Source organism: Panulirus ornatus, chromosome 14 (genome assembly GCF_036320965.1).
Source record: "Panulirus ornatus isolate Po-2019 chromosome 14, ASM3632096v1, whole genome shotgun sequence".
Classification (NCBI taxonomy): Eukaryota; Metazoa; Arthropoda; class Malacostraca; order Decapoda; family Palinuridae; genus Panulirus; species Panulirus ornatus.
This window is the reverse complement of record NC_092237.1, coordinates 47,857,228-47,881,052: the sequence shown is the minus strand read 5'-3', so window position 1 is coordinate 47,881,052 and position 23,825 is coordinate 47,857,228. Positions and strand designations below refer to the sequence as shown.

The following is a 23,825-nucleotide window of genomic DNA, read 5'->3' as shown; positions in this document are numbered from 1 at the left end:
ATGACAGAATGGTTTCGACAGTGTCAGAGTGATGGAGTGGACTTGTTAGGTAGCATGATAATGGACTAGGCCAAGTTGTTCCATAAAGAACTTAAATTACAACATGAGTGTGTCTATAGTGAAGGATGGCTTCAAAGATTCAAGAAGTGTCATGGAATTTCCATGAATAAAGTGTACGGAGAGAAGCAGTCTGCAAACCACGAAGAAACTGCCGAGTATGCTCACTAATTTGCAAAACTCATACCTGATGAGCACCTGAGCAGGTGTATGATGCATATGAAACTGCATTATTCTGGCGATGCATACCTAGGAAAACACTAAAAACAGAAGACGAAGAAGACCCCACAAGATTCAAACAGGGGCGTATCTAGGGGAAATAGCGCCTATGGCAAGCACTGAAATTGCTCCCCTGTCCAAACATATGACACCAATATTTTTTACTCTTATTACCTCTGCCAAGGAGATTATGTTTTTACCAGTGTTTGTTTGTCTGTGAGCAAATTTCAACAAAAGTTATGAACAAATTTTGATTAAATTTTCAGGTAAAGTCAGAAATGACAATGACCAATTGATGAGATTCTGGGAGTGATCCAAAGCATTGTCTGGATCCAGGGCGCCATTACAGAAATATCAATTTTTGTGAATGACTATTGAATTAATGATATCAATGTGATTCCAAATGCCAAAGATATGTTTTCACGGTCAAGAAATCTAAATCTTTAAGATCCGAATCATTGTCTGGATCCACGACGCCATTGGTGCCCCCCTTCAAGTGGCACCCAGGGCACATGCCCTACCTGCTATACCCTATATACACCATTGGATTCAAACAATCTAAGGACAGACTTACCATCTTAGGGTGCTTAAACATTTAATATTTAATTTAAATTTCTAGTAGTCCATGGTATACTTTAGACACACGGGAGATATACTTAGTGGGTTAGAGGTGTGTTGATGAATTATTATTACATGACCAAGGTTGATCTGGCAAAATGATTAATCTGACAAGGCTTTGGAACCAAGAGTGCGGGAAAAATGGTGGTGTACCTGTACCAACAGACTTACAAATTATGAGACTGAAAATACTGATATCAAGTGTCCAGACAGCTGGCATATGTCAGTGGTTATTTTAGTCTTTCAAATTTTAACTGATAGATTATTTTCTAACAACTTATATTCTTTTGAATTAAGTTATTTCTCTCCATCTATAATCTTTTCTTAACATCTACTTTTTTTTAACAGTATTTCCACTAGAAAGATTTCTGTTCTAAGAATTTCACAGTATACTGTTATGTCAACTAATCAACCACTCTAATCAATTGTGTTCTTATATTTTTCCAACAGACTCACACCTATGAATCTCTGCACTGGTTTCTTTTATTTTAATGTGATCACTGCACCCTTCAGTAATACTGTATTTCTTAAATTCTGATATGTACTGCATTTCCCTTTTCATGAAAAATAATCACTGAGAGATTGTCTGTTTACTTTCTGAGCTTGCCTCAATTCTATTTTTCAAATATTACACACTTGAGAGAGAGAGAGAGAGAGAGAGAGAGAGAGAGAGAGAGAGAGAGAGAGAGAGAGAGAGAGAGAGAGAGAGAGAGAGAGAGGAGAGAGAGAGAGAGAGAGAGAACATCTGAGTATACATGAATGTATCTCATAGTAATACTTACAGGTGTTAAATATGGAAGGCAGATGTCAAACACTTGCTCAAATCTGTCAATGTGGAATGTGTCTAGGACGGTAGTTAGGGCTTTGATGGCATGAATCTTGTACTCCAACTTCTCTTTGCTAGCTTCCCGTGTTAGAACCTTTACTACATCATCCAGTAGAAGGTTGTCTCCATCTTCGTGTTTAAGGGTGCCTAGAACTGACTTTGTATGAACTGCTACATTTGAAAGTGCTGTTACAAGAGATTCCTTTCCTGTCCATGTTCTGCCATGCAGACTATTGGTTAGTAGAGTGACAAGAGATGTGACAAGGCCATCATTCAAACTTGAGCCAAGCTTTTGAGAAAGTGTTGAAAGGGATCGGCCAGCCTGAGCTTTCATTGCCCAATTTGAACTCTGCAGAGCTTGTTCACATATCACAATAATCTCAGTTAAATACAGTCTCACTCCTGATTCTGTCCCAGGAGTATTGTCCGACCATATTTCCTCCCAAATCTTAGCACCACTAGGGTCACTTTCAGCTGTTTTCTCTGCATGCATGGCCAAAAATGCCAGTGGCATAGCTTGGGAAGCATATTGTTTCATAATGTCATTATTCTGAGTGTGCATACTGCGGATGGTGAGAGCACCACTCAACCTAACATTGTCTTCTTCCTTCTCAAGGTACCATGTCTGTAGTTTGGAGAGAAGCTTTTCTATACTTGAAGCTTTAGCAGTTTTAACAAGATTTCCTATGGCATTTGCATATACCTTCCTTACCACTGCATTTCTGTCACTTAAACCATTGACAAGTGCAGCTAAGAGCTTCCCGGTGTACTTTTCTAAGGGTGCTGGACAGGTGTGGGTCAAGGTCTCCACAACATGCGCAGCACCTGCACGACTGACAAGACCAACAGAACTCTTCAGCACATCAACCAGACCTCCCACTAACTTTTCCATTACACTCTGATCTACAAACTGCAAGACATAGTTCAGTGTATCCATCATGGGTGTGCTTCGAGTTGCAGCAACTCTGGCTACATCTAATTTCTCTCTGTCTTCATCATTTAACCTTACAGAGGTATAACTGAGAGCCTGTGACTCAAGTCCAGAAAGAGCCTCTAAAAGTGCAGGGACAAGAACACCTAGGTGTGGTTTCACTAATGCACCTCCTGATCGGCACAACTTGGACACTGTCTGCAGGCTGACACTCCTCACTTCAGCCTCAGTATTAGTGATGCCTGATGTCAGCAAAGTAGGCAATACTTCTTTCATCATCTTCTCACTTTCCTCACCAGTGCTTTCACACACCTGCAAAATAATTTTCCACTATTAATCTGCAAAATAATGTAAAATATGGTTGGTGCTGTATACAACACCCACAAGTGTAGCTACATCAATGTTGATGGACAGAAAGGAATAACCACATCAAGGACCTTCACACTTTTAAAAGAGTACAATTTTCTTACTCCTGTGTGGCATGCAGCCTCACAGCTGCAGGAGCCCCATAAAAGGGTTCTATGGTTTTCCAATAATAATAACACAACTATCTATCTATACTTCTGATGCCAGTTCCAACTGGAACTCCCTCAAGGGGGTGGCCACACCAACAGCCTCCATAACTAGTGAACTTCAGTAACACTTCATAACCTTTAGTGCCTCACCCTTAACAGACCAGTGACAGAGGGCAACTTTAATGCAGTGTTTGCAGAGGCTCCTATCTAATGTCTTTATGCAATGCTCCTGCCTAAATGTTCCTACCTACTACTTCTATCTACTATTACTACCATTCTTCCAAAAGGCAGGGCTAGTGCTCATCACAGGAAAATCTAGTTACAAAGAACAAGCTGTATGAGATAAGTGCTGTCAAATTGTTTCGTCTCACATAGAGATATTTTATGTTTGCAGACAAAGTGCCAGTAGTCAAAAACTAAGTAAATACAACACTGACAAAACATATTTACACTACAATGATCCAAGAAACACCACTGAACAATCATTCACTCAACCCAATTATGAAATCCATTCTGTTGGAAATGCATGGACCTGAAGCTTCACTCCCCATACAAATACAAGTCACACTTTTTCATCTTTTTCATCCATACTTTGGATACTACTCATCTCTTCAACTTTACAAACATTGATTCAATACATTGCAAGACCCCTCATGCTCAAGATGCAGCCTTAGACAGAGGACACTGAACACCTACTCCTCAACTGCCTCGTGTTCATCCCACAAAGACAAAAGCACATCACACCACACTCCTTGAGATATGGTCCTAGCTAATGGACATGGCTGGCTTCAAAGACACTGCAAGAGCTACAAAGGTCATTGGGTAAGACTGAGTGAGTAAGTATGTAAATAAGTACAACATAACAATTAACACTTACGTCTTAACCTTTAAATTCCTCTAGATGACTCTACATAAGTGACCAACTGGGCTTCAGTGGTTTCCAAGTTGGTGATGTTCAATAACAACTCCCCATAGTCAGTCACCCTCTGGCCATGCCAAAGAGGACACATTTCTGTGAGCTTTGTGAGATTTAGAGGACCAAGTAGAAGATAATCCTGAATTGATGATGACAATCTGCATCAGTCTATGGAGTGTGCGGAGAGTGATCTAATGGACAATGAATGACTCTTCCAGCATTGAAAATGCCCAAGAAAGGCAGCAGAAGGAGTTCTAAGCACAAGTGAAGCCATTGTTGCCAGTGGTTCCCTAGGGCTAGAGTCTGTAAATTTTTTCACTTGTGATATAATTTGTTTTATCATTCACCTCTTTGCATAGGGAAAGAGATTTTATGAATAGTGACTCTTCCAGCACTGAAAGTAACCAAGATAAGGCAGCAGAGTGTTCATCATCAGCACTGCCGGTGGACACCCTAAAACAAAACTCAATAATTTTTTTACTGTTCAGATATTACTGTGCATTATCATTTACCACTGTAAGTGCTATAACGCAAATCTTATTTTGGTTTGTTTTACAAGCACATACAAACCTCAGCAGCATAAATAATCATGACATTATTGATGGGTGCATTGTTCATTTGTGTCTAACTCCCTGCTTTAAAGAGTATATATTACATATCATTGTTACCACACTGTATTACTAAAAGAATAAATTTTGTCTTTTCTTCATCTGGCTCCGAGAAGTAAATGTGTATCAGACTGGAAGAGAGAGATCACAGGGAAGGGATGAGGCATTATTAAGTTTCCAATTACTCATCATTACTTCACAAAATAATCTCGAACCTAAGCTTGTTCATTTTTTCAGTGCTTCAAGAGCATTTCTATTATCATTCTTCTATCTGAGTAATAAAATAAAAAATAATTATCATTCCTGAATTTCACTAACTCATCATGTAAAAATCAATTACATATCATTATTCACCTCTCAGTATTAATATGGTACAGGAAAAAACTGTGTTCATAGATTATACTGATTTTTATTAATAATCCTCCCATCAGCAAATATGAAGCAACAGAGTGGAACAGAAAGAACAAATAAAGGGAGACATTATTAAGAAACAAATGGCACTCATCATGATTTACTTTGCATTAACTTTGATATAATCCTTGTTACTTTCACTCTATAAATATCATCATTTATCTGTATGAATAATATAATACAATATTTAGTATCATTATACTTCACTGATGTTTCCCGCGTAAGCAAGGTAGCGCCAGGAAACAGACGAAGAATGGCTCATCCACTCATATACACATTTTTTTTTTTTTTTTTTTTGCTTTGTCGCTGTCTCCCGCGTTTGCGAGGTAGCGCAAGGAAACAGACGAAAGAAATGGCCCAACCCACCCCCATACACATGTATATACATACGTCCACACACGCAAATATACATACCTACACAGCTTTCCATGGTTTACCCCAGACGCTTCACATGCCTTGATTCAATCCACTGACAGCACGTCAACCCCGGTATACCACATCGCTCCAATTCACTCTATTCCTTGCCCTCCATTCACCCTCCTGCATGTTCAGGCCCCGATCACACAAAATCTTTTTCACTCCATCTTTCCACCTCCAATTTGGTCTCCCTCTTCTCCTCGTTCCCTCCACCTCCGACACATATATCCTCTTGGTCAATCTTTCCTCACTCATTCTCTCCATGTGACCAAACCATTTCAAAACACCCTCTTCTGCTCTCTCAACCACGCTCTTTTTATTTCCACACATCTCTCTTACCCTTACGTTACTTACTCGATCAAACCACCTCACACCACACATTGTCCTCAAACATCTCATTTCCAGCACATCCATCCTCCTGTGCACAACTCTATCCATAGTCCACGCCTCGCAACCATACAACATTGTTGGAACCACTATTCCTTCAAACATACCCATTTTTGCTTTCCGAGATAATGTTCTCGACTTCCACACATTCTTCAAGGCTCCCAGAATTTTCGCCCCCTCCCCCACCCTATGATCCACTTCCGCTTCCATGGTTCCATCCGCTGCCAGATCCACTCCCAGATATCTAAAACACTTCACTTCCTCCAGTTTTTCTCCATTCAAACTCACCTCCCAATTGACTTGACCCTCAACCCTACTGTACCTAATAACCTTGCTCTTATTCACATTTACTCTTAACTTTCTTCTTTCACACACTTTACCAAACTCAGTCACCAGCTTCTGCAGTTTCTCACATGAATCAGCCACCAGCGCTGTATCATCAGCGAACAACAACTGACTCACTTCCCAAGCTCTCTCATCCCCAACAGACTTCATACTTGCGCCTCTTTCCAAAACTCTTGCATTCACCTCCCTAACAACCCCATCCATAAACAAATTAAACAACCATGGAGACATCACACACCCCTGCCGCAAACCTACATTCACTGAGAACCAATCACTTTCCTCTCTTCCTACACGTACACATGCCTTACATCCTCGATAAAACTTTTCACTGCTTCTAACAACTTGCCTCCCACACCATATATTCTTAATACCTTCCACAGAGCATCTCTATCAACTCTATCATATACACATAATTATACTTAAACACCCATACACGCATGTATACATATCAACATATACATATGCATACACGGACATTTATACACATGTACATATTCAAACTTGCTTTGCCTTTGTCCATTCCTGGCACTAGCTGTCATGTGTAATGCACAGAAACTGCAGCTCCCTATCCACATCCAGGCCTCACAGACCTTTCTATAGTTTATCCTAAATGTTTCACATTCCCTAGATCAGTCCATTGATAGCATGTTGACCCTGGTATTCCACATCATTCCAATTCACTCTATTCCTTGCATGCCTCTCACTCTCCTGTATGTTCAGGCCTTGATCACTCAAAATCTTTTTCACTCCATCCTTCCACCTCCAATTTGGTCTCCTGCTTCTTGTTCCCTCCACCTCTGACACGTATATCCTCTTTGTCAAACTTTCCTCACTCATTCCCTCCATACGTCCAAGCCATTTCAACACACACTCTTCTGCTCTCTCAATCACACTCTTTTTATTTCTACACATATCTCCTACCCTTTCATTACTTACTCGATCAAAACCACCTCACACCACATACTGTACTCAACATATCGTTTCCAACACATCCACCCTCCTCCATACAACTATAATACAAATAGTTATATCTTCTTAACTTTATTGTTTCATCATCAAGTAATCAATTGTCATTATTTACCTTGCTGTACTACTGTTGGAATGAATTTCATACCTTGATAATATTGTGTTTTATCTCTGAGTTTTCTTGGAATAAATATGAGTGCATTAGAATGGGAGAAAGAGAACAGAGTGGGAGAGAGAGAAAAAAAATGCATATACCAATAACAAACAGAAGATGTGCACTTTGTGTTTTATCTATGAGTCTTCTTGAAATAAATACGAGTGCATTAGAATGGGAGAAAGAGAACAGAGTGAGAAAGAAAAAATGCATATACCAATAACAAACAGAAGATGTGCACTTATCTTGCTAAGCATGACTAGAGAACCCAGTTGGCAACATGGGTAATATATATAAATGATTTCAACCTAACACCAGATATTTCTGCAAAAATTCCCATATGTTATTACAAGTGAAATACATGTAAAATCGTAAACTTTATAAAAGAAAATAGTTAATTCTATTACAAAGACGAACTAAGTAGTCAATACCTCAAAGAACAGGCGTAAAAAAAGGGTGTGGAAGCCCACATGTCACGTGTATCCAGCACTTCTCAGCAGCCTGTCTTTAATGCCACCTGCTGATGAAGCAATCCAAGTTATCACACACTCTCAAAAGGATGTTAGTGGCGTTTTGTACTTTTACAAGATTTTTCTTCTTATAATATGAATACCTTTCAAAGACTAAACCATGAAACTTTTAATCTAATCTATCTATCTCTATCACAATATATCTCTGATGCCCATTTCCTTAGGGAACTCCCTTAAGAGAGTAGCTACAGCAAAGCAGCCTACATAACTAATGAACTCCAGTGCTGCTTCTTAGCCTTTTAGTGCCTCACCCTAAACAGGATACTAGCAGAGGGGGAGTCTAGTGCAGTGTTTCCAGAGGCCCCAACCTAATGTTCCTGCCATCTACTACCTAATGTTCCAACCTTCTACCTAATGTTCCTACCTACTACTTCTATTCATTACTCCTATCGTTTTACCAAAAGGCAGTGCTAGCACAATACAGCTCCCTGAAGGAAAAATGTAGTTACAAGGAATGAGTTGAGTGAGTTATGTATTCAAATATTACGTGACTGTATATTTTTGGACTGAATGCCGGCAGTCCATGTAGGTGGGAAGAAAAACCAAAAATTACTTCTACTACTTAGGTCAGAGTATGCAACTTGAAAACCAGAGGTGCTGGAAAATCCCCAAACTTTTAGTGTTGTAATAGAGAACCAGCCCTAGGTATTTAAGGCATAGGACAAGTGTGTGTGTGGGAGTGTGTGTGTGTTTTATTATACTTGATCACTGTTTCCCGCGTTAGCGAGGTAGCATTAGGAAACAGCATCAGATTGGGAAGGAGCAATATGGTTTCAGAAGTGTTAGAGGATATGAGGATCAAATGTTTGCTTTGAAGAATGTGTGAGAAATACTTAAAACAAAAGATGGATCTGCATGTGGCATTTATGGATCTGGAGAAGGGACATGCTAGGGTTCATCGAGATGCTTTGTGGAACATCATAAGAATATATGGTGTGGGAGGTAAGCTACTAGAAACAGTGAAAATCCTTTATCAAGGGTGTAAGGCATGTGTATGAGTTGGAAGAGAATAGAGTGATTGGTTCCATGTGAAGGTCAGTCTGTGGCAAGGGTGTGTGATGCCACCATGGTTGTTCAATTTGTTTATGGGGTGGTGAGGAAGGGAAATATAAGAGTTTTGGAGAAAGGGACGAGTATGCAATCTATTGAGGATGACAGGGCCTGGGAAGTGAGTCATTTGTTATTCACAAATGATACAGCACTGGTAACTGATGTGAATGAGAAACTGCAGAAGTTGGTGACTGAGTTTGGAAGAGAGTGTGAAAGGAAAATGTTGAAAGTAAATGTAAATAAAAGCAAGGTCATTAGGTTCACCAGGGTGAAGATACATGTTAGTTGAAATGTAAGTCTGAGTGGAGAAAAACTGAAGGAAGTGAAGTGTTTTAGATATCTAGGAGTGGACTTGGCAGTGAATGGAACCATGGAAGTGGAAGTGAGTCATAGGGTGGGGGAGGAGGCACAGGTTCTGTGAGCAACAAAAAATGCGTGGAAAGTGAACATTATCTCAGAAAGCACAAATGGGTATGTTTGAAGGAAGGAGCAGAGGTTGGAAAAGAGGACAGATGAGAGTTAAGGTGAGCAAGTATCAGTAACTTCAGGGAGAATAAGATATTCTAGGTTGTTAACAGTGTGCAAAGACAAGAGAACAAATGGAAACAACAGTGAAAGTGGCAAACAGGGGTGTGGTAACAGGCAGTGATGAAAAGAGATGGAGTGACTGTTGTGAAGGACTGTTGAATGTGATTGATGGCAGGGTGGCATGTAGGGTGTTTGGGTCAGGGTGATATGTGAAGTGACAGGGCCGTGGAGTGTGGTTTGGTGAAGAGAGAACATGACGTAAAAAACCTTCAATAATATGAAATGTAGCAAGGCAGCTGGATTGGATGGCATTGCAGTTGAATTCAATAAGAATGAGGGTGACTGTGTTGCTGATTGGTTAGTATGGATTTTCAAAGTGTATATGGATTATGGTGAGGTGCCTGTTGACTGTCAGGATGCATGTACAGTGCCACTGCATCAAGGCAAGAAGGATAAAGGCGAGTTTTCAAAATACATAGGTATAAGTTTGTTGAATGTACCTTGTATGGGAAAGGGACGATTGAGATGATGAAATTATGTATGGAGCATCAGATTCAGGAGAAAAATGTGATTTCAGAAGTGGTATTTAAAGTGTAGATCTAGTGTTTACTTTAAAGAACATGTGAGAAAAATCTAGAGAAACAGAAGGATATGTGTACAGCATCTATGGATCTGGAAAAAGCAAATGATAGGGTAGCTAGAGGTGACTTGTGGGAGGCATTAGGAATATATGGTCTGGGAAGAAAGCTGCAAGCACCAGTTAGAAGTTTTTAAAAAGAATGTAAGGTGCGGGTACAAATAGGAAGAGAAAAGATTGAGTGGTTCTAAGAGAAGGCTGGTCTGCAGAGAGAGTATGTGACGTCATCATGGCTGTTAAATTTGTTCAAGGATTGGGTGATGGGGAGACAAATGCAAGTCTTGGAGAGAAGGGCAAATTTGCAATCTACTGGGATGAGGGGGGACTGCAAAGCGAGACAGGTGTTTGCTGATGAAACCACTGGTGGGAGATTCTATTAAAAGCTACGGAAGTTGGTGACTGAGTTTGGAAGTGTGTGTGAAAATTTGTAATGCCGGAGTGATGGTTGGTGTGCAGAATGTTGTTAAACTTTCTAATATCTACATGTCTTGGGAGTGTAGTCTCAGATGAGTGAATGTCTGATGCATTGAAGTCTAATTCTGAGTTGGAGGGAGGTTGTTTTGTGCTTGGTGAGTTATAAGAATGTAAGTATGTTTTATCAGTATTGTGCTTGATGGGAAGATGGGAGAGAGGGCAAGACTTGTGAGTAATTGTTGATAAAGTGAGAGGCAAGAGCAAACTTTTTATTTCTGCTTGGTAGGTGGTTAAGAAGTGGCAAGAGTAAAGGGGGGGTCGTGTCTTGAGGCAAGGGATTGGGTGCCGAGCATGTTAAGCGGGATTCTACTGTAAGTATTTGTTTAAATTTGTAGATGCTTAATGTGTGTGGCTGCTATTTGGTGAGAAAGAGAAGTAAAATGGCAAAGGTTACTAAATGAGGGGTAATCAAACTGATAACACATTAAAAAACAAAAAACAAAAAAAAAAGGAAATAAAGTACTCTATATTGCAAGTACATTTACAAAGGTAAAGAAAAAGTAATGAGGGTTAAAGAAAAATACAGCTTATAAACAATTATTAATGAACATATCAAAATTACCTTGATGCAACTTTTACTCAATGCTTGTAATGTCTTCTCTGCTGCATGCCGAACAGATTCTTTGATATCGGCACAAACTCTAAAAAGTGTAGTCCATAATTCATTCATTCGATGTAATGCACTGGCAGCTGACTGTCTTCGCAAAAGATCTGTGAGGGCATGACAAGATGACTCCCTCACTCTCCACATATTGTGAGTTAAATTATTGATGAGATCACACAAGATGGGGTCATAATACTTTTCAATCTGAAAAGAAAACAAAAAGTATCATTATTATCACCACTATATTTGATCACTGTTTCCCACGTCAGTGAGGTAGTGCCAGGATACAGACGAAGAAAGACCAATCCACTCATTTACACATGTACATATGTATATCAACGTATACATGTGCATTTATATAATTTTTTTCTTATTATACCTCAATGCCATTTCCCATGTCAGTGTATCACCAGGAAACAGACAAAGAATGGCCCGTCCACTCACATACACATACATATATACATATTCATACTTGCCTTCATCCATAGCTGGCGCCATCTCGCCTCACAAGGAAACATCATTGCCATCCCCTGCATCAGTGAGGTAGCACCAAGAAAACAAACAAAAAGGCCACATATATTCACACTCAGTCTCTAGCTGGCACATGTAATGCACCAAAATCACTGCTCCCTATCCACATCCAGGTCCCACAGACCTTTCCATGGTTTACCCCAGACGTTTCACATCCCCTGGTTCAGTCCATTGACAGCACGTCGACCCCGGTATACCACATCATTCCAATTCACTCTATTCCTTGCACCCCTCTCACCCTCCTGCATGTTTAGGCCCTAATCACTCAAAATAATCTTTTTTACTCCATCCTTCCACTTCCAATTTGGTCTTCCGGTTCACCCCTGACACATATATCCTCTTTGTCAATCCTTCCTCACTCATTCTCTCTGTATAACTAAACCATTTTAACACACCCTCTTCTGCTCTCTCAACCACACTCTTTTTATTACCATACATCTCTCTTACTTAATCAAATCACCTCACACCACATATTTTCCTCAAACATTCTATTTCCAACACATTCATCCTCTGCCTTACAACACTATCTGTAGTCCACTACTATTCCTTCAAACATACCATTTTTGCTTTCTGAGAAAATATTCTCTCTTTCCACACATTCTTCATCAAAATATTCTCTCTTTCCACACATTCTTCATCACTCCCAGAACCTTCCCCTCTCCCCCGCCCTATAACCCACTTTCACTTTCATAGTTCTATTCGCTACTCAGTCCACTCCCAGATACCTAAAACACTTCACTTCCTATAATTTTTCTCAATTCAAACTCCCATCCCAACTAACTTGTCCCTCGACCCTGTTGAACCAAATAACCTTGCTCTTATTCAAATCTACTCTCAACTTTCTCCTTTCACACACTTTTCCAAACTTAGTCACCAACTTCTGCAGTTTCTCGCATGAATCATCCACAAGTGCTGTATCATCAGCAACCAACACCGAACTCACTTTCCAGGCCCTCTCATCCCCAACAGACTGCATACTCATCCCTCTCTCCAAAACTCTTGCATTCACCTTCCTAACCACCCCACCCACAAACAAATTAAACAACCATGGAGACATCACATACCCATACTAAAGACTGACCTTCACTGGGAACAAATCACTTTCCTCTCTTCCTACTCATATACATGCCTTACACCCTTGATACATGTACACACAAGTACATATTCATACTTGCTCGCCATCATCCATTCCACTACCATCCCACCCCATAGGAAACAGTTCCCACCTCCTGTGTCAGCAAGGTAGCGCTAGGTAAACAGACAAAGAAAGGCCACATCCATACTCGAGCTATCATGTGTAATGCTCTGAAACCACAGCTTCCTATCCACATCCAGCAAGGTATCAGGTTCAGCAGGATTGAAGGACAAGATAGTTGAGGTGCGAGTTTGAAGAAAGAAGTGAAGGAAGTGAAGTGGTCTAGCTTCCTATGTGTAGACATGGCAATGAATGGAACCATGGAAGTGGAAGAGAGTCACAGGGTGGGGGAGGGACAAAGTTTCTGGGTGCGCTGAAGAATGTGTGGAAAGAGAACATTATCTTTCTTTTTAAGGGATAGCAGTCTCAACAATGTCATATGGATGTGAAACAAGGGCTTTTGGTAAGGCTGTGCAGAGGAGGGTAGATATGTTGGAAACGAAATGTATGAGGAAAATATGTGGTGTGAGGTGGCTTGATCAAGTAAGTACTGAAAGGGTGAGAGAAGTGTGTGCAATAAAGAGAGTATGGTTGAAAGAGAAGATGTGCTGAAATAGTTGGGATATATGGAGAGAATGAGTGAGGAAAGGTTGACAAAGATGGTACATGTGTCAGAAGTGGAGGGAACAAACAGAATGGGGAGACCAAATTGGGGACAGAAGGATGGAGTGGAGAAAAATTTAAGTGATCAGGGCCTAAACATACAGGAGGGTGAAAGGTAGGCATGGGATAGAGTGAATTGGAAAGATGTGGGATAATGGGTTTGACGTGCTGTCAGTGGACTGAACTAGGGCATGTGAATGTCCAGGGTAACTCATGGAGAAAAGTTCTGGGTGGGTTGTGGATAAGGTGCTGTAGTTTTAGTGCATTACATATGACAGCCAGAGAGTGGATGCAACCTTTCTTCATCTAATCTTAGTGTTGTCTCACTAACGTGGAAAATGGTAAATAAACATGGAGAGAGAGAGAGAGAGAGAGAGAGAGAGAGAGAGAGAGAGAGGGGGGAGAGAGAGAGAGAGAGAGAGAGAGAGAGAGAGAGAGAGAGAGAGAGAGAGAGAGAGAGAGAGAGAGAGAGAGAGAGAGAGAGAGAGAGAAATCACAGGAGGTTTCCCAAACATTTTGATTGTGACCCTAAATATAATCTTTTACCAACATAGTGACCAAATAGACTGATATGTAATGCATTACAGTGTCAGAAAAAAAAAAAAAAATTCATCCCTAAGTATTTCTAAAGGCGATACATGGCTACGATATATTGTGGTTACAAATACATGAAGCTCTCAGGGAGAAATCATTGCACATTTGGCTGCTGACACAAGTGTTTCTAAAGATGTATGCACTAGCAATTCACACAGTATGCCTCATGCTGTCTTATGGAAACAATGTTCTTTCTTTACTCTTCCAGGCCACCACTTAATTTTGAGAATTTCACTTTTGGGCAAAGTACTTCTTCCATATTCTTCCACCTATGCTTGAAGATGGTTGGCTTTTACCTTTCTACACTGGAGACTCAAAAGCCCAAATTTCTGCCTGGAAGGAAGAAAATGTACATATGAGATATCTAGGTGCACTGGGTGCTCAGAATGTACAATCAGGCTGCTGTTTCCTGTAACAGATCGTCAGTGCCTCAACTCATTCAGAAGAACAAGACCCTATAGAACCAAACACATACCTAGAATATTTCAGAATCCTTGCCAATTCCATGCCCAGATGTCTGCAGATGGTAATCAAGGCCAAAGGAGAGATGACAAAGTATTAAAATGCAAGTGTGTCATCGCCTTTGAAAATGTATGAGGCAATGGACAAGGATTTCTGCAGACACTGTATGTATGCTGTACTATATTGTTCATGCAGCTTTTACACACACAGACACAGCACAATCATAAACTGATTATAAAAACTGGGGAAAAAAGTCACTTTTGAGGGAAATATGTATGGTTATAAGGCCTTAAACAGGGAAATGGCAGCACTTCCTTTTTCAGCCCTACATATTCTCACCAATGACTCATTCAATCATTCATATTCTTGTCAACGACAATATCTTCCAATTCAAAGCCATATAATCATAAACCCTCTGAACAAGCACTGCTCCACATCAACAAATCACCTTCAGAGCTTTATTGGGTATGATACAAGAAAATCCTTACTTTGTTTCTGCTAATTAGGCCTCAACCCTCTCTCGTACGCAAGTGAATCCTCAAACGTGGCAACAATGGTATTGAGGGACGACTGATGGTCTTCACTATCATACTAGGTGACTTGATGTACAAGTGCAAGTACAAGAAAAGACTGACTTGAATGTGTGCCAAGTAAATATGAAGGGTTTATTCAAACCCATTCTCTTCTTAACAGTATTTCTGTGATCATTCATAATTCCCCAAGTTCTATCAATATCTCTGATGCCTGTTCCCTTCTGGAACTCCCTCATGGGGATGGCTACGACAAGTGAGTCTCCATAGTTCTTGCCTAAAATCATTTTTCCCCAAGACCATACTGTGACCCTCAGGAACATCCTTACAATCCTAGTTTGGGAACCATGGTTCTAGAATAAAGGGAAAAGAGAGAAAGAATACTATCCATATATATCCGGCATACTGTAGAAGGCAACTAAGAAGGGCAAAAGTGTGGGGCTGGGAATCTTCCCATTCTGTATCATTAATTTCCAGAAGGAACAGATGAAGGAAAAAAGCAGGGAATTTAGCATCTGCTCCTGATGCTACCTTACAAATGCAGTAAAAACATATAAAATTAAGAAAAACTAAAAACCATTAAACAGTACTCACAGTTTTATTGTTATCGGTTACTAATGCATTCCAGATGGCAGTCATAGGTTGTTGAATCTTTGGAATGGGGTCATGTTGGTATCTGTATAACTTAGGAACAATCTGGGGTAGATATGGCTCCAGTTGGGTGCCTGCTTGAGATGCAAGAGTCCCAAAACCAAATGCAGCGCCCTAAAAAAAATATATTATGATTAGAAATTGACTTAAAAGAAAGAAAAATTTTGTGGAGGAGGTAAATAAATGTAGAAGAGACTTATGCTTAAGAAATAAGTGCATATGATAAGCTTGGGAGAAACCATGTGACAAAGGATCAAGCTTGAGGAGGTTGAGTGGATATCTCAGAAAACTGATCACAAATGGTTGTAAAAGAAGTCTGTCTACTGGCATAGTAGGACTGAAGTTAAGAAGACAGACAAAATGATATCTGGAAGGATGCCAATAAAAAGGAAAAGATGAAAAGAGCAAGTATATACAAGGGAAGAAGGCAACAAAAAGGAGATAAGAAAAGCAATAAAGATATCAAAATATGGAAAAGTTAGGGGGTGTTTATTTATGAAGTGGTAAGCATGGCGTTGCAGAAAAGAGGTGAAGTTGCTGGCAAGTGGAACTGGAAAATGTGTATGGAAGCATAAAGAGTGGTCAAGTTTTTATCTGCTAAACAGAGGGAGTAATTATCTCACCGTTTAAAGGCAGAGTAAAAGTGAAAGAATTACAAAGGATTTTTTTTTTTTTTTTTTTTGCTTTGTCGCTGTCTCCCGCGTTTGCGAGGTAGCGCAAGGAAACAGACGAAAGAAATGGCCCAACCCACCCCCATACACATGCCTTGATTCAATCCACTGACAGCACGTCAACCCCGGTATACCACATCGCTCCAATTCACTCTATTCTTTGCCCTCCTTTCACCCTCCTGCATGTTCAGGCCCCGATCACACAAAATCTTTTTCACTCCATCTTTCCACCTCCAATTTGGTCTCCCTCTTCTCCTCGTTCCCTCCACCTCCGACACATATATCCTCTTGGTCAATCTTTCCTCACTCATTCTCTCCATGTGACCAAACCATTTCAAAACACCCTCTTCTGCTCTCTCAACCATGCTCTTTTTATTTCCACACATCTCTCTTACCCTTACGTTACTTACTCGATCAAACCACCTCACACCACACATTGTCCTCAAGCATCTCATTTCCAGCACATCCATCCTCCTGCGCACAACTCTATCCATAGTCCATGCCTCGCAACCATACAACATTGTTGGAACCACCATTCCTTCAAACATACCCATTTTTGCTTTCCGAGATAATGTTCTCGACTTCCACACATTCTTCAAGGCTCCCAGAATTTTCGCCCCCTCCCCCACCCTATGATCCTCTTCCGCTTCCATGGTTCCATCCGCTGCCAGATCCACTCCCAGATATCTAAAAACACTTCACTTCCTCCAGTTTTTCTCCATTCAAACTTACCTCCCAATTGAATTGACCCTCAACCCTACTGTACCTAATAACCTTGGTCTTATTCACATTTACTCTTAACTTTCTTCTTTCACACACTTTACCAAACTCAGTCACCAGCTTCTGCAGTTTCTCACATGAATCAGCCACCAGCGCTCTATCATCAGCGAACAACAACTGACTCACTTCCCAAGCTCTCTCATCCCCAACAGACTTCATACTTGCCCCTCTTTCCAAAACTCTTGCATTCACCTCCCTAACAACCCCATCCATAAACAAATTAAACAACCATGGAGACATCACACACCCCTGCCGCAAACCTACATTCACTGAGAACCAATCACTTTCCTCTCTTCCTACACGTACACATGCCTTACATCCTCGATAAAAACTTTTCACTGCTTCTAACAACTTGCCTCCCACACCATATGTTCTTAATACCTTCCACAGAGCATCTCTATCAACTCAATCATATGCCTTCTCCAGATCCATAAATGCTACATACAAATCCATTTGCTTTTCTAAGTATTTCTCACATACATTCTTCAAAGCAAACACCTGATCCACACATCCTCTACCACTTCTGAAACCACACTGCTCTTCCCCAATCTGATGCTCTGTACATGCCTTCACCCTCTCAATCAATATCCTCCCATATAATTTACCAGGAATACTCAACAAACTTATACCTCTGTAATTTGAGCACTCACTCTTATCCCCTTTGCCTTTGTACAATGGCAATATGCACGCATTCTGCCAATCCTCAGGCACCTCACCATGAGTCATACATACATTAAATAACCTTACCAACCAGTCAACAATACAGTCACCCCCTTTTTTAATAAATTCCACTGCAATACCATCCAAACCTGCTGCCTTGCCGGCTTTCATCTTCCGCAAAGCTTTTACTACCTCTTCTCTGTTTACCAACTCATTTTCCCTAACCCTCGCACTTTGCACACCACCTCGACCAAAACACCCTATATATATCTTCTTATTCTTAGCATACTTGGCAGAGTATGGAAGGCTAGTAAATGATCATAATTAAAGATCAAATGAACTCCTTTCAAATACTTTCCCAAACTCTGACACCAGCTACTTCATTTTTTTTCACTTGAACCTGCAACCTGGACCATGTCATAAGCAAACAACACCTAACCCACCTTCTAGCCATCACACCCCTAACATACTGCATCCTTGCTTCCCTCTTGAGGATCCTTGCATTCATTCATTGAGAGAGAGAGAGAGAGAGAGAGAGAGAGAGAGAGAGAGAGAGAGAGAGAGAGAGAGAGAGAGAGAGAGAGAGAGAGAGAGAGAGAGAGAGAGAGAGAGAGAGAGAGAGAGAGAGAGAGAGAGAGAGAGAGAGAGAGAGAGAGAGAGAGAGAGAGAGAGAGAGAGAGAGAGAGAGAGAGAGAGAGAGAGAGAGAGAGAGAGAGAGAGAGAGAGAGAGAGAGAGAGAGAGAGAGAGAGAGAGAGAGAGAGAGAGAGAGAGAGAGAGAGAGAGAGAGAGAGAGAGAGAGAGAGAGAGAGAGAGAGAGAGAGAGAGAGAGAGAGAGAGAGAGAGAGAGAGAGAGAGAGAGAGAGAGAGAGAGAGAGAGAGAGAGAGAGAGAGAGAGAGAGAGAGAGAGAGAGAGAGAGAGAGAGAGAGAGAGAGAGAGAGAGAGAGAGAGAGAGAGAGAGAGAGAGAGAGAGAGAGAGAGAGAGAGAGAGAGAGAGAGAGAGAGAGAGAGAGAGAGAGAGAGAGAGAGAGAGAGAGAGAGAGAGAGAGAGAGAGAGAGAGAGAGAGAGAGAGAGAGAGAGAGAGAGAGAGAGAGAGAGAGAGAGAGAGAGAGAGAGAGAGAGAGAGAGAGAGAGAGAGAGAGAGAGAGAGAGAGAGAGAGAGAGAGAGAGAGAGAGAGAGAGAGAATGTATGTTACATCACAAGCACCTACCATAGATCCATCCTCACTTGGAACCACTCACACTCCTCTCTTCCTTCTCACACACATACCTTACTCTCTTAATAAAAACTCTTAACTGCTTCCAGCAGTTTCCCTCCCACACTATATTTTTGCAACATGTTCCACAGAGCATCTCTTTTCAACTTTATTATAGGCACTCCAGATCCATAAATGCTACAGACAGGTCCTTTTCTTTATCTTAAGTATTTCTCACAAACATTTTTCAATGGAAACAGCTGATCCAAACATCCTCTGCCACTCCTAAAGCCACACTGTTCCTTCCCTATCTGAAACTATGCATACCACCACCTTCTTAATCACCACGCTCCCATATAACTTATCTGGTACTAATATGCATACTACCACCTTCTTAATCACCACTCTCCCATATAACTTATCAGGTACTTAACTGACTTATACCTCTATAATTTCAACTTTCACTTTTGTTCCCTTTGCCTTCATACAATGGCACTAGACATGCATTCTACCAATCCTCAAGAACCTCACTATGACCCAAACATACACAGATAATCCTAATTACCCAATCAATAACATAATCTTAAGCTAGTAAACTGCAATCTCATCCACTCAAGCTGCTTTGCTGCAACATTTTCTTTTTATCACTTGATCACCATTCTCCAAGTTAGCGAGGAATGCCAGGAACAGATGAAGAAAGGCCACATCTGCTCACATCCATTCTCTAGCTGTCACTGCATCTGCTCACAACCATTGTCTACCTGTCATGTCTAATGCACCAAAACCACAGCTCCCTATCGACAAGCAGGCCCCACAAACCTTTCCATGGTTTATCCCAGACACTTCACATGGCCCTGGGTCAGTCCATTACCATTGTAAGCACTATGACCCCAGTATACCACATCGTTCTAATTCACTATCATATGCATGCCTTTCACCCTACTACATGTTCAGGCCCCGATCGGTCAAAACATTTTTCTCTTTATCTTTCCATCTCCAATTTGATCTCCATGTTCTCCTTGTTCCCTGCACTTCTGACATATATATCCTTTGTCAACCTTTCCTCACACATTCTCTTCATATGTCCAAATCATTTCTGCACACCTTCTGCTCTCTCAACCACAATCTCCATTTTACCTCATGTATCTCTTACCTTTTCATTACTTACTTGATCAAATCATCTCACATCACATGTCCTCAAACATCTCATTTCAAACACATCCACCATCCTTCGCACTGCCTTATCTATAGCTCATGCCTTGCATCTACATTCCTTTAAACATAACCATTTTCCCCTCCATGATAATGTTCTATCTTTCCACACATTCTTCAGCACTCCCAGAACCTTCACCCCCTTCCCCACTGTAGGACTCAATTCCGCTTCCATGGTTCCATTCGCTGCCATGTTCACTCCCAGATATCTATAACACTTCAATTCCTCTAATTTTTTTCCCTTCAACCATCCTACCTTACTCTGTCTCTCAACCCTGCTGAACCAAATAACCTTGCTATTATTCAAATTCACCCTCAACTTTCTCCTGTCACACAGTATTCCAAATTAAGTCACTAACTTCTGTAGATTCTCACTTGAATCAGCAACCAGTGCAGTATCACTAGCAAACAGAACTGACTCTCTTCCCAGCCCCTCTCATTCCCTACAGAATGCATACTTAACCCTCTCCAAGGCTTTCACATTCACCTTCCTCACCACCCTATCCATAAACAAACTGAACAACCATGGTGACATCATACACTCCTGCTGCAGATCAACCTTTCGCCCACTTCACTCCACAATTCATTCCTTGCCTAACGAAAACTAATCATACAATCCCTCATTTCTTTCTCCATTCCATCCAATCATCCCAAATACTTCTCTCAAACAGCTCATTTCCACTACCTGGATGCCTAGCCTCTAAGACTTATTCTTTTTTTTGTTTTTTGCTTTGTCGCTGTCTCCCGCGTTTGCGAGGTAGCGCAAGGAAACAGACGAAAGAAATGGCCCAACCCACCCCCATACACATGTATATACATACGTCCACACACGCAAATATACATACCTACACAGCTTTCCATGGTTTACCCCAGACGCTTCACATGCCTTGATTCAATCCACTGACAGCACGTCAACCCCGGTATACCACATCGCTCCAATTCACTCTATTCCTTGCCCTCCTTTCACCCTCCTGCATGTTCAGGCCCCGATCACACAAAATCTTTTTCACTCCATCTTTCCACCTCCAATTTGGTCTCCCTCTTCTCCTCGTTCCCTCCACCTCCGACACATATGTCCTCTTGGTCAATCTTTCCTCACTCACTCTCTCCATGTGCCCAAACCATTTCAAAACACCCTCTTCTGCTTTCTCAACCACACTCTTTTTATTTCCACACATCTCTCTTACCCTTACGTTACTTACTCGATCAAACCACCTCACACCACACATTGTCCTCAAACATCTCATTTCCAGCACATCCATCCTCCTGCGCACAACTCTATCCATAGCCCACGCCTCGCAACCATACAACATTGTTGGAACCACTATTCCTTCAAACATACCCATTTTTGCTTTCCGAGATAATGTTCTCGACTTCCACGCATTCTTCAAGGCTCCCAGAATTTTCGCCCCCTCCCCCACCCTATGATCCACTTCCGCTTCCATGGTTCCATCCGCTGCCAGATCCACTCCCAGATATCTAAAACACTTCACTTCCTCCAGTTTTTCTCCATTCAAACTCACCTCCCAATTGACTTATTCTATGTTCATGTTTTAGCTGCATATGTCTGGGCCAGGAGAACTATGCTGTCCTTTAACCCTTTCTTCACTTGCATACCTGCACATCTACCCTTCATTGATTTACAAAGGGATCCAAGGGCTCTTCTACCCTATACTGCTCTCTCCCTTATCTCTCCTTCCAAATCATCAACCTTATCCAAGATAGCTTCCAAATACTTAAATTTTGTCTCCTACTCCCAATACTTCTCCCCTCATATCTATAACACGGTTTAGTACAGACTTTCTTCTCCGACTGTAAAGGGCTTTGAAAATCTGTTACTCTGTTTCCTTTCAAACACCATTACTTTAATTTCATTTGCAATTATCTTTAATCATCTACACATACAGACATCATAAAACACACGACATTTTGCAATTCCTCTTCACTCTAAGCAAACAACACAGTATCATCTACAAAAAAAAGGTTGTCACTAGACTCCATACCTCACATCACACTCCATCTCTAACACCCACATTCCCTAGTTATGCTTTCATCTCCCACATCATCCCATCCATATGTTTTTGTTAAAAAAGCCCTGCCTCACATTCAGATGTATCCTGAAATTTTTGCTTAACTCTCCATCCACTTTTACACATGCACTAGCCCCTCTACAGAAGGCTTTCACACCATCCAACATTTGTCCCCCAATCAATGATAAAAGTGTCAATATAAGCGTGGTTTATCTTATACAAAGACATTATCAAGTACTGCTTATCTATAAATCAACCTTACACTTACATATGAAATAATCTTAATATAACAATTAACCTGCCTTCTTACTAAAATTAAATGTGCTGATATCATTATAAACAATAAAACAGTTTTAGACATCCTGTAAACACATTACCTTTTTTGAATTCCAAACTGAATTATGATTAGCAAGATTCATGAACTTGTAGATCAGATCTGGTTGATTTAGGTCTGTTGCCAAAGAACATAACTCACGATAAGTTGATAGCTGAGCTCTGAAAATGTTTGTAACCATTAACTAAGAAACTATTCCTCACTATTCAGAGAGGGAATGTGGACAGTTTGGATGAACTAAAGTGTTGAAATACTAGAGAACATGTTCAAACATTAATAGCAAACAGTTTCATACAACAATAGAAACAGTATTCTTGTGGAAACCTAAACATGTATCAAGACATCTGGTGCACATGTATCTCTCCTAAGTCAAGTCAAGGAGGAAATGTCTATATACACCTCACTTGTCAAAATTATCAACTCATAAAATCAACTTCCTATATGAAATCTGATTTACTATCAGTATCAGCCATACTTGACACTAATATTTTGCCATAAACTTTTTTTATTATTAATTTCATTAACTATTAACTACTAATTTCATCTCTAATTGCTTCTCCCATTTTAGTGAGCAAACAAACAATGGTCTCATTTATGCATATCCAATCTCTAGCTGTCACATACAATGCGTCAAAACCATAGATTATCATCCACACCCAAACCCTACAAATTATTCCACATGGTCTATCTTGACCACTTCATATACTGGTTTAGCCAACTAACAACACATCACCTCCCATATACCACTGTGCTTTAATTCATTCTATCCAATGAATGTTTCTCAACTTTCTGGATATTAAGGCCCCAATACCCAAAAGCTGTCTTCACTATATCATTTCATATCCTTGCTCTCCCTTTTCCCTTGCTCCCTCCATTTCTGAAGCAAAATTTCTTTGTCAGTCTCTCTTTGTTCACCTTCTCCATATGCCTGAAACGTTTTGACACACCTGGATCAGCCCTCTCAATCAGAGTATGCTGCTACAATCCTCCTGTCACTGTCATTTCATAAAAGATCAATTTGTCTCAAATGACATATCATCATCAGGAATTTCATTTCCAAAACCTCTGTTCCCTCCCTTTCTTCTGTGTTTATGGCCTATGACTCCCATCAATATATATACCTTTACCCTTACAGCTATGGATCTTTCTTACCATCCACATCCACTATTTTTTCTCATTTTTC

At 40.6% G+C, this 23,825-nt stretch overlaps 1 protein-coding gene across 1 annotated transcript in view; it reads right to left on the bottom strand.

Moving 5' to 3' along the window:
- LOC139753382 (proteasome adapter and scaffold protein ECM29) overlaps nucleotides 1–23,825 on the bottom strand; it is a 130,711-nt gene that overhangs the window by 21,009 nt on the left and 85,877 nt on the right. The window contains exons 19-22 of the mRNA XM_071669814.1: nucleotides 22,686–22,803; nucleotides 15,703–15,873; nucleotides 11,152–11,397; nucleotides 1,677–2,963 (exon numbers count right to left, since the gene is read on the bottom strand). Coding sequence (XP_071525915.1) covers nucleotides 1,677–2,963; nucleotides 11,152–11,397; nucleotides 15,703–15,873; nucleotides 22,686–22,803 — 1,822 coding nt within the window. The remainder of the gene's footprint in view (nucleotides 1–1,676; nucleotides 2,964–11,151; nucleotides 11,398–15,702; nucleotides 15,874–22,685; nucleotides 22,804–23,825) is intronic.